This window comes from Chiloscyllium punctatum, chromosome 3 (assembly GCF_047496795.1).
Source record: "Chiloscyllium punctatum isolate Juve2018m chromosome 3, sChiPun1.3, whole genome shotgun sequence".
NCBI lineage: Eukaryota > Metazoa > Chordata > Chondrichthyes > Orectolobiformes > Hemiscylliidae > Chiloscyllium > Chiloscyllium punctatum.
The window spans coordinates 90,962,819-90,974,808 of NC_092741.1; the positions used below are offsets into that span (position 1 = coordinate 90,962,819).

General features: G+C 39.0%; 1 protein-coding gene across 3 annotated transcripts; it reads left to right on the forward strand.

The window, feature by feature from the left end:
* Positions 1 to 689: 689 nt before the first annotated feature.
* Positions 690 to 11,240, forward strand: tmem200a (transmembrane protein 200A). 3 transcript variants are annotated; one of them, XM_072556061.1, is made up of 4 exons: positions 690 to 892; positions 1,071 to 1,517; positions 4,195 to 4,235; positions 9,219 to 11,240. In XM_072556061.1, exon 4 carries the CDS (start codon positions 9,234 to 9,236, stop codon positions 10,686 to 10,688), a length of 1,455 nt encoding a protein of 484 aa, XP_072412162.1. In that variant the 5' UTR covers positions 690 to 892; positions 1,071 to 1,517; positions 4,195 to 4,235; positions 9,219 to 9,233; the 3' UTR covers positions 10,689 to 11,240. The 3 variants fall into 3 exon arrangements, with proteins under 3 accessions (XP_072412162.1, XP_072412171.1, XP_072412180.1); XM_072556070.1 differs by having other exon boundaries at positions 1,155 to 1,517; XM_072556079.1 differs by lacking the exon at positions 1,071 to 1,517.
* Positions 11,241 to 11,990: the final 750 nt, after the last annotated feature.

The following is an 11,990-nucleotide window of genomic DNA, read 5'->3' on the forward strand; positions in this document are numbered from 1 at the left end:
ACCCGAGGTTGGAGGCCATCAGGTCCAGCATGCCTTTAGCATTAAGTCCCAATTTTTTTCTAAATGTACTTCCTCTCTAGTGAGTGATTGTTCTAAATGCCCCTTTCCAGCTTCCAGGCTTATGAATTTTAACTACTCTTGGTGCTTTTTGTAACTCCTATTGTGAAGACAGATATAAAATATTTGTGGAAAGTCTCTGCCATTTCATTGTTTCCTGTTATTATTCCCTCTCACTCTCAAAGGGACCAATGCCTCCTTCACTACTCTTTTGCTTTTATGTACTTTCACAGTCTTTTTAAAAATGTTTCTTGTTAGGTTTTTGTTCTAATTGTTAAGGAATCACAGAATAATGAGTTCAAAGCATCTTTGATGTGTGAATGTCTAATGGGCTGTATAGAGTAAGGCTCTGATAATTGAGAGGTAAAACTAGCCTATGTTGAATTGTTTATTTGCTCGTTCTGATCTGTGTTTGTGAGAAGTTGGTGTTGTCAGCTCTTCTTCTTGAGACATGGGATTACATGGACAGAACTCTAATCAGTGAATTCACATTCAGGGTATGGTATCCACCTTTGTCCAGCTCTTTCAGAAGGACGTTTCAACCATGGATATAGAAAGGGGAAGATGCTCCAATAACGACAGAGAGACGCAAGAAAGCGAAATGACCAATGAGCTCCAATCCGAGCTGGAGGTTGCTGTGGTATTACAGAGAATGGAGACAGAGGCTCCTCGCTTCAATGTGCGTCACATTCCGTGCGAGGAAAGCATCACGTGGGGGGCTAAAAGTCCCAGTTTTCTTTGCAGTCTGACACCTCCAAACTCAGCATTTCGTCTGAGCAAGATGTTATCCAGCCAAGCACGGGAGAAGAGACTCTGGGCGTACAACTCAGCCTAAGTAAGTAGAAACTAGTAATCACCACAGACAGCAAGTTCACCAGAAATCCTCGCCCTGCATTTGTAGGGATGCACCGTGTGAGAATAACTTGCAATGCTAATCACAATTGTCAGAGTTCCACCTTTTTTTCTCGTTTTGAAGATCTGAAATTATAGCAAGTCAACTTTTTTTCTTGCAGTCCTCCGGTGGTTGTGTGTGCTGAGAGCTGTAACAGTCAGTGGCTGTGTGTGACCATTTCATTCTGCCTGCTCCCTGTGTATAGGCAAATACAGCCAAGCGCAGATCCTGCCGCTCCTTTGTCTAACCGCTTGGAAAGCGCTGTGAGCTTGCTTCATTTTGGGAATGGCTGCAAGCTCAACTCCACAATGACCAATTATAAAACCGGACGAAGGAAGTCAGAAGTGTTCAGCGACCAACTAAAGGATGTCTAGTCGTTCCGAGAAAGAGCAGGACACCACGGCTGAGGGAGAAAGTTAAAACGGTTGCTCTAAGGAGCTCGATCCACTGAACAGATTCCATTGAACCTCGGATTGCGCTCCACTGAACGGATCCCTTCCTTCAGTTTGAAGCTATCAACACAGGCTGGATTATATCCCTCTCCCCAGGAGCCCGCTCTTTCAGCCAGGTGAGAGGTCCCCAGTTAAAACAAGAGCAACGATCAAATCCAAAACCTCTCCCAAACAAGATAATTAACAAACAACATGCCTTATATGCCTCGGATGTTGTTTTGATGTGAATGCGGATAGAAATAAGGCTGTGCCTCTAATTGTCTGTTAATATCGTAGTTTTGCATAGAGTAAGTGGGGAATGCTGTTAACTGGGAGGTGTCAGCTGCAAGGATGTCAGAGTGTTAAGCTGCGAAAGACGATTCCATGTTGGTACTTGTTGCAAATGTGAATAGCACATTGCACTGGCGGCCAGAAGTGTTGAGAGGATCTCCTTGCAGTATGCTAGGTACTGTAGCTCTGACCTAAATAGTGATAGTGTTCAAATAAAGGCTGGGAATTTGAACGCCTTGAATGCCTGAAACGTCGCTGACCTGCACCATACCTCCGGTGAGCTATCGGCGGGTCCCTCTGTGGTGGTTAGAACATGGACAGCCGTACACTCATTATCAAATTGTTCCTCTTTAAAGGGACATGCCCAATCCCATTACACTGTATACATGGAAGTGCCGGGTTTGGAAGGGAAGAAGCGTGCTTTCGTTGGGATGTCTCAATTCTGATTTTCTTTGAAGCTGTCATGTACTTCTCACTGACTCTATTTCCACCCAGAATTGACCTTTAATTTCATGCCAGTTTTGCAGATTATGAATAAATAAATATTTTTGTTGTGACTCTAGACGAAGCGAACAAGGTTACTGGAATGTACTCAAAAATAAGAAATTGTGACAAATAGCTATGGAAAATTGAGTAGGGCTCATTTTCTATTTATCTTTAATCAACTCAGTCTGAATCTAATCTAACCCTGTGGGAACTCGAACATTGGATAGCGTGGCAATAAGAAGGAAAATATCCGTTGAAAAGAAATTGTTAAAGGTAATACAAGAACAGTTAGCACGTCAGCAGAGAGATAGTTGGTTAGTACCTCAGTCAAAGTCACAAGCAAGGAAATTTTCTAACAAAGCAGCTTCAACTATTCACATCATGAACCGAAATATCTAAACTTTTGTTTTGAGCTGGGAACCATTAATAGTAAATACACAAGTATCTCTTGCAGAATTTTCCAATTTGTTCCATGTTTATACATAATTTCTGTCACCTCTATTTAATGCTGCACTAAAGCATCATTCACACTCACTGGTTAATTGGTAACACATGGAAGAATGTTAATGCCACCCCCTTTCAATCCAAACGGTAGCAACAAGACAATGCCACCGATAACTCTCTCCCATAGTGATCACATTGCAATTGGTGACATTTCCATTTTTTTTACTGTACTGTCCTTCTCTAATTCACTGCCTCTTTTCCCCAACTGAGTGGGATTGCTCCAACTTGGTTGTACTTCTTTCCATCTAGTCATAGCCAGAGAAGCAATGACTTGCCTTCTCGACCTTGCACTATTTACTCTGGAATTCACCAAAGATTTATCCTTCGTCCTTTCCTATTTTTTTGGCTGCATACTGACCCTCAGGTTTATTGTTTCAATGTCCATACTTTGTCATCATAAAGACAAGAGTAAATAAATTCCTCTCTTCATGTTGCCGAGTTTTACGATAATGGAATTTGAATTAATGTCAAAGATTTGCTATTTCAATTTAATATGTACTAACCATGTATATAAAAAAAACCCAGAATTAACAAATTTAAGAAGTTAGTTTTATTGTAAATGCACTCAAGTAAAGTGTAAACCTTATTAAAAAGTTAACAACTTGTCCTGAATCCTGGCGACTACACACACATTACGATGCAAAACATAACAAGTTATAGGGTGGACAAGGTTGATTTGACAAAAAGTAGAAGTCCATAAATCGAAAGAATTTTATATGCTGAGGTTTATTTGGTGGTCTTCTCGGGTAGGAGTGGGTATTGTGGCCAATGTTCGCTGGTTATTCTTCTGGAAACACTGTGTTTTAAAATGTATTCTATGCTTTTCCAAAGTGGGTGCTGAGATACTGGAAGTTTCTTCAGTGTTTTAATTTTCTATGTCTGTGATGTATTCAAACTCCAAATAAAGATTAGATCTGAGTTTGAAAAAAAGCATCTGTTGGGAGTGAACTGTTACTATTCTGTCATGCAGCTCTGTTTACTGTTACTCCCACTGTAACAAATAGATTATAACCAAAGCTTTTCACCAGGGGGAGGTTTGATCATGAAATAGCTAGCTATTGACTGTGAGGGAATCCATAGTAACAAAGGGGTTTTGGATTTCCTAATGTCAAAACTATCAAAATGTCATTCAGATAGGTCAATCTTAGGATACCTTTGGCATAATGGATTTCAAAGCATTTCCTTTATCTTTGACAGTTGTTGCAGAGATGGTTGTTTGTTATTGTCTTTCAGCTTTTTTCCAGATATACCAAACAATGACAAATGTGAAGTTGTTCATGGAAACTGACTAGACATGTCTCCAGTTAATTCACTTCAGAGGGTTTTTAGAAACTTTGCCCCTTTCTTGTATGTCAGGTGACCTTCTCAGCATTTTAAACCAATGTCCTGGTTCATTAAAGTTGTTTTCTTTCAAACAGAAATCCAGGTATTAGTCAATCGAGTTAAAAGATTCATTGTCTATATATTATGACTTGTGACATTTGTGATGCCATACAGCTCTAACTGGCAACATTTATTTTGATCTCTCCACAGAATCTGTGCTGTGAGTCAACCTGTTTGATCACCAGTCCTGGGTGAGCTCCAATTTTCTCCATTTAAACATTGTGCAGATCAAGAGCATTGTCTTTTAGCAGAGTCACATACTTCACACTATGGCCACAATGGGCGGCACGGTGGCACAGTGGTTAGCACTGCTGCCTCACAGCACCAGAGACCCGGGTTCAATTCCTGCCTCAGGCGACTGACTGTGTGGAGTTTGCACATTCTCCCCGTGTCTGCGTGGGTTTCCTCCGGGTGCTCCGGTTTCCTCCCACAGTCCAAAGATGTGCAGGTCAGGTGAATTGGCCATGCTAAATTGCCCCTAGTGTTAGGTAGGGGGTAGATGTAGGGGTATGGGTGGGTTGCGCTTCGGCGGGGCGGTGTGGACTTGTTGGGCCGAAGGGCCTGTTTCCACACTGTAATCTAATCTAATCTAATCTAATCTAATTCTGAATCCATCCACTGGTGCAGACTCAGACTAATCCAAAATATTGACTCCTCGTCTGTTCACCAGCTAAAATTTAACATTCTTATCCTTATCTTCAAAGCCGACCAAAGACTTCATTCTCCCTACATCTCTTTTCCTTTTTTAAGATCCTCATTAAAAATATTATTTGGTCAATCTTTGTCTTCCTAGCACCTCATTTATTGGCTTGGTATGGGTTCTTATGATTACACTCCTATGAAGTATCTTTAGATTTTTTTTAAACTACATTAATGACACTTGTGATTGCATGTTATTTATAGGAATCATAAGCATTATCATTACTAAATCACAATGATAGTAAGTGCAGTTTTTAACTTTACTGAAATATATAATGACTTTCTCAATTTTAGTGATCTTGGAATTACCTATTTGAACCTTCTAGGTTACATTAAATCATTGTTTCTTCTTTAAAAAAGTTATCTAACAGTCTGTATTTGTTTAACATGCATACTCCACATGCCAGAAACTGATTTATCTTATATTGTAAGACTTTCATTCCCTGCTCTAGAGCATCACTTTATTTCTTATACAAAAAGTAAAGATCACACTAACATACTCTGTACAGTTTGATCTAAATTTAGATTAGATTCCCTACAGTGTGGAAACAGGCCCTTTGGCCCAACAAGTCCACACCGCCCCTCCAAATGAAACCCACCCAAACCTATTCCCCTACATTTACCCTGGACTAACACTGTCGGCAATTTAGCATGGCAAATTCACCTGACCTGCACATCTTTGGATTGTGAGAGGAAACCGGAGTGCCTGGAGGAAACCCACACAGACACAGGGAGAATGTGCAAACTCCACACAGCTAGGCCAGAATCAAACCCAGGATTCTGATGCTGTGAGGCAGCAATGCTAACCACTGAGCCACCGTGCTGCCCCAAATTTACTAAATCAAATTTTGTTATTCTTTCTCCTTTTCTCCAGTAATTTGAATTAGTCTACCAAAGTTTAAAAAGAATTATGTATTCGCTTCTTTAATCAGTCAGTAGAGTTATTCTAAGGAACTGGAACCAGTGTCTTAACAAAATTGATTGCCATGAGAATGCTTATGAAATACTTTCTCTCAGCACATGCCATGTTATTGTGTTTGTTAATAATGCCACAATTCTGTGTTGTTACTGAAAGTCCAGTAAACGCTGTGAAGGTTAAGATCCTATTCCAACCACTCGCTACAGCACAACATCTACCCTCCCCCAATCGATTGAGAATAGTATTTTCCATATCTTAGGAATCTCTTCTCAACAAATACAAGTGTAGACTGCAAAATGCATTATCCCTTCCAGTCGCCAGCTCAGGCTTCAGATGACTGAGAAAGAGTATTTGAGGACCAGCATAATTAATCCATGGCCACAGTTTACTGGGTAGGAGTGATCCCTGCACTTCAAATGCTTCAGAATTTGGCCAGTCTACAGCAAGGATCTTAAAGCACTAGAGCCATATAATCTGTAGTGCCTTTGCAAAATTGTCCAAATCTGGTGACAAAATAGGCACCAGGCATCCCATCTTAAGTTAAACCAAGGTGATAATCACTCAAAAACAGTTCATCTGGGCAGGCCACATTATTCATATGCCTGATACCAGAATCTCAAAGCTACTGTTCTATTCCAAATTCATTTTTCGCAGAGGATATTGACAAATTGTTTACAATTACCAGAAAACATCTCTGAAAGAGTCAAATATACCTGCTGACTCACAGGTGTTTCTGGATTGTGACTGGCCAAAATGGAGAAGGTGCCTTTGCGAAGGCACCAAACACAGGCAGATACATCATTGGAAACATGTCGAGGCAAAGTCAAGATATTGGAGAGAGTGGACATACTTCCCTACGAATCAGTAATCAATCTTTCCAAGCACCACCTGCTCCACTTAGGACAGAGACTGGATCACCCATTGAACTTATCAGCCAAAACAGAACCCATTAAACTAAAGTAGAAGCAAGCCAACAAAAATGCCGAAGAAGAAGAGGACAGAAAGCATTTGGCATCAGTTTGTTAATTTGTACTTAACTAAGCGGTTTATAGTGCATTTAATTTAGAGCAGAGCAAGCTAATATTTGCATTACTAAATGTTAAAGCAAAGAAATGCTAGCATTTCTGGCATGTTATTTCTACTCACAATCTGCTATACAATTTTGAGTATTCATGGTAAAGGATGATAATAAGGGAGATAGAAGCAGGTTAGTTTCAGTAGTTGAGCAGTCATATATGCAGGATTAGATGTATGAAGTCAGAATCGAAGGAAAAATGCTATTAAACACAGTTTCTAAGCCAGAGACAATACCAATAGTTAAGGAAGACTACATTAAAGGAATTCAATAGAACAGAAATGGTAACAACATGGATCAGAACTATTAGCTTGTATAATGTGAAAACACTGATATTAACTAGTTGGACAAATGTCATGGTCTTCACCTGTAACTGCTCTGCTTTTCAATGAAAGTGAAATATATTTGAAACTGCTGACAATTGGAAGAATCCCCAGGTCAGCTATAGTTCCAGGTAGAGCTTACATCTGCCAAATACTGCAGCGAATGTATGGCAAAAGCCACGTCTTAGCATGTCATTTGCTCCTGCATCATCATAACTGTTTTATGCATTCTTTAAATTCAAAGTGAGATTGCTAAGTTATAAACAATGTACAACTGTTTATACATCTCTTATTTTACAAGTTCCACATGTTGCATTTAGTGCCAGTTGCATAAAGCATAATTTTTCAATGTGAACTGTTTTCAACAACTTGAAAATCATCTCTCATTTCTAAACCATGTTGGAAAGATAAAATTTTTAAACTTATTTCTTAAAAATAGATTTGAAGCTGGATCTTTTTAAAAATGCATTCTTATATAAAATATGGGTCAGCATTTTTTGCTCTTTCCCTAATTGCCCAGAGGGCAGTTAAAAGTCAACCATTTTACTTTGAGTCTGGAGTCACATGTAGACCAGACTGGGTAAGCAAGACAGATTTCCTTCCCTAAAGGACATTAGTGAACCAGATAGGGTTTCCCTGACAATGGTTTCGTGGTCATTTTTAGATTCTTAATTCCAGATATTTATTGAATTCAAATTCCACCATTTGCCGTGGCAGGATTCAAACCTTGGAACCCAGAACATCATCTGCATCTCTGAACTAACAATCTCATGACAATACACAAGGCTATCACGTCCTGTGACAATGTTCTATTTCACTCATGTTGAATATGCACTTAAATAATGAACTGCAGTTATTTTGCAAGGAGACAATGCCATGATTCAAAATATTGCCACACAGCCATCAATCGGCATTGGAAATTTAACACTGCAAGTTGATGATGCTTTACATCTCCAGGTTCCACAATCACTGACAATCTGTTACTTGATGCAGAAATCAACACACACATTTCAAATGATGCCATTGTTTTGTCTCAGCTGAGAAAGAAAATGTGGAAAACTGTAACCTGACAGAGAATATGAAATGCGAGTCTCCAATCCTGTGTTCTTGATGCAGCCATCTACAGTTGGGAGACTTGGTCAACAAATGTTAGGCAAGGGAAAAAGCTGAGTTCTTATCAATCTTCTTTCTATAAATGTATCCTTTGCACCTCTTAATAGGACAAAGTGCAGACCAAATAGTGGTCCTGAAATGTGCTAATTCCATCAGCAGATACTCATTTCTGAGCATGCATTGGCTTAGCTACATTCATTGGATGAATGATGGCTGCATATCCAAAGAACATCTGGTCAATGTGTCTTGACATGTGGATTGCTCACAAGCAAGATACAAAGATGGCAGACATTGACACAGACATCTAGGTGACAGTTGCTGACAGTTATGAGTTCTGGAGGTTGACAGGTTAGAGAAATGGTGAGATGCAGAAAACTCAGTTAGCCATGAAAAGTACGAGAGAAAACAAGAGATCAGCAAAATCCTTCACCTTCTCAGTCCTTGTTTTCCTCTACAACAGATGAAGCTGAGCCACCATGCCAGACTGAGGCTCCTGACTCATATCAGGTGATGTTTAATAATGTTGACCATCAGAGCAAGCTATCACCTCAAGCCAGAAGACAGCTAAAGCAAGCTAGAGCAGTTAATTATTAATTTTAACTATTGAACACTTGGAAATTTGTAATTACAAATAGTTACACATAGTACAAGTTTGGTACACATAGTTGGGTCAGAGAAGTGCTGAACTCTATGTGGAAATAGGATGCAAACTTGCACTAAGCCAGTTTATGGCCCAGCATTTTGCTAACCCTGTGTTCATAATAGTTTACATTTTAATTATGATCTTATTGATACAGTTAAAAATTCTTACAGTAAGAGGCCAAAAAGGACACATTTGATACTAGTGTATAATTCTTTGTTAATAGTAAATTTGAAGAAATACGAATTCCTGACTTAATTAACTGATGTTGTTAACTTGTTAAATAGGCCTCCAAAGTGTAATGTTTCTCTCTGTTGTTTTACATAGTTGTTTGCAGAATGTTCTTGCGCACCCTAAAAAGAAGTTAGCTCAACATCTGAAATTGTATTTCTTTTAACATTCAAGGAAGAAGACAACACAATGATAGCCACAGGGGGTGTAATAACAGGACTGGCAGCCCTGAAAAGACAAGACTCAGCGAGATCACAGCACTTTCATCTTCCTCCTCCATCGTCTGCTCCAGAGAAAAAGAAACCCAAACGTAAGCCCAAAGCCAACATTGTTGTAGTGAGGGGCAAAATCAGACTCTATTCACCTTCAGGATTTTTTCTTTTCCTTGGAATTTTAATTTTGATGTTTGGAATTGCAATGGCAATTCTCGGTTATTGGCCACAGGAGGTAGATAAGAGATATCCTGTAGCTTCGAAATCTGGAATTTCAAAGAATGGGTCCCATGTAATAACAGACCATACTGGAGTATTCATGGAGTTTTTTGAGCAGCATTTACACTCTGATAAAATGAAAATGATTGGCCCTTTCACCATGGGGATAGGAATATTTATATTTATTTGTGCTAATGCCATACTACATGAAAATAGGGACAAAGAAACAAAAGTGATTCATATGCAAGATATTTATTCTACAGTCATTGATATCCATAGCCAAAGAATTAAAGAGCAAAGACACATGAATGGGGCATGGATTGGCCAATCTGGGGATTCTGATACCAAATGTTCTGACAATCAATGTACTGCAAAGCTGGCTGCTAATGTATTGTTGTCATTTTCTGGGTCATCTAATGATGGAATCACACCACAGAAATGGAACACTTATGAGGAAGACGATGGACTACCTAAGAATACTAACACACTCATACACCCAAAAACTGCAACATCATCAGGGTTCAGTAATAGGCAACAGACAGAATCTCAAAGAGAGAAGTGTACCTACTCTAAAAAGTGTGAGACTAAATCCATTGTTTCATCTTCTCTCAGTGCTTTCACACTTCCTGTTATTAAACTTAATAACTGTGTGATTGATGAGCCTGAACTTGATAATATCACAGAGGATTCTGACCTCAGTAAAGGTAGGGTTAGACATATATCTATGACATCCTTAACAGTGCCATCAACTGATATCAACGATTTCTATAAGCCACCGAATCCGCGATTGTTAAGAAGTAACAGCACGGTAACAGATGGAAAACCACCCACTGGTACATCCGTGGGAAGATTTCTGTCACCCAGTTTCCCCAAGAAAGAATTTGGATCAAACACTTCACTTCACATGTTATCCTGTCATTCAAAGTCATTGGACTTGGAGAGAGGTCCCTCAACACTCACGGTGCAGGCAGAACAAAGAAAGCACCCAAGCTGGCCTAGACTTGATCGCAGTAACAGCAAGGGTTATGTGAAACTGGAAAACAAAGAAGATCCAATGGACACACTACCCGTTCCACAGGCTGGTGTAAAAGGCAGTTATACAAATAAAGAGAAATTACTTATGATCTCAAGATCCCATAATAATCTAAGTTTTGAAAATGATGAATTTTTAGATAACAGGTTAAGGCGTGGAGCTTCAGAAACAAGGTTTTGAAGGAACATTGGTTTGTATCATGTGTTTATATTTTAAGGCACTTTTAAGAAATGTATTTATGTGAGAAGTGCATGTCTATTTTGAAGAGATGTTATTTTCAGTACAAACTAAAGATTGAATATTTGTAGATTGTGATCAGAACTGGCATCTTTGCATCATTGGGATTTTTTTCATGCTGGTTTGGAGTGTTGCAGACATATTTCATGCTGTGTTTGTCAGTTCTGCATTAACCAGCAGCTCAGGTATTGGCTAAATTCAAATCTTAGTCCAGACAGACAAGAACACCAGAATGGCATTTAGATTTATTGCTCAACCTTGATGAATGGACAGGAGTTACAAGGCTAAAGTGCGATTGGCATTAAATCAACACAAAGCAAGTATTATTTTAATGTCTATTAAATTGTGATGGGAGTGTTCATACTTCGAGTACAAAGCTTGAGTCTGAGTATTGGACAATATTTTGGCAGGTATTTTCCTATTAACTCCATATTAGTGTCCTTAATATACATTTTGCTATTTTTGGAACAAAATAAAATGTGCATATCATATGAATGTTGTTCTACATGTTTTTGTTCTATTAATGATCAACAATCATTCGGTCCTAGGAGAGGAGAATTTGCTCATGAAATATTCTTGACAGCAGGTTCTGAACTACGAGTAGATGGAAAATTGTAAGTAAAAGAACTCACCGACTCCTTGTATTTCACATGGTGCACAAGATTCCTGAGCTGGATATGTACCAGCTGTACTTCCACTTGTCTGGAATGTCAGAAAACCATCTATGAGACACCTAAATTTTATTCAATAACGAGGATAATAATGCAGTCATTAGTTTCATGTTTTTCATTATAATATTGTGTTTTGCTGTATAAAATGGGCATTAAAAGCCAACAACATACACATATTTTTGTTGCTATTACATTGCAAATTATATACCGTCTATGTTCCTCCATGATCGGATCACAATAAGAATAGAAGGTGACATGACAAGAGAAGTTTTACTACTATCATATCACCTGCACTGTAATCTGTACCTTCTTCCCAGATTTATGAACACATTATTGGTAAACGTTTCTACAAGGTATATTGATCAGGGCAACTGTCACATAGCTGTGTCATTGATTGAAAGCAAGCCTGTTAAAGACAACTAGCACTGTCAATGGCAATCAGGGCTATCTTTGCCCTCTGATTCCTTCAGGGCTAACATAGGGAACATCACATTGTTGGCCAATGCACTGCCAGCCAATTTATCAGCCAAGCAATCCATGTACTAACTAGCAGCTCCACCACTTCTATCTCCTT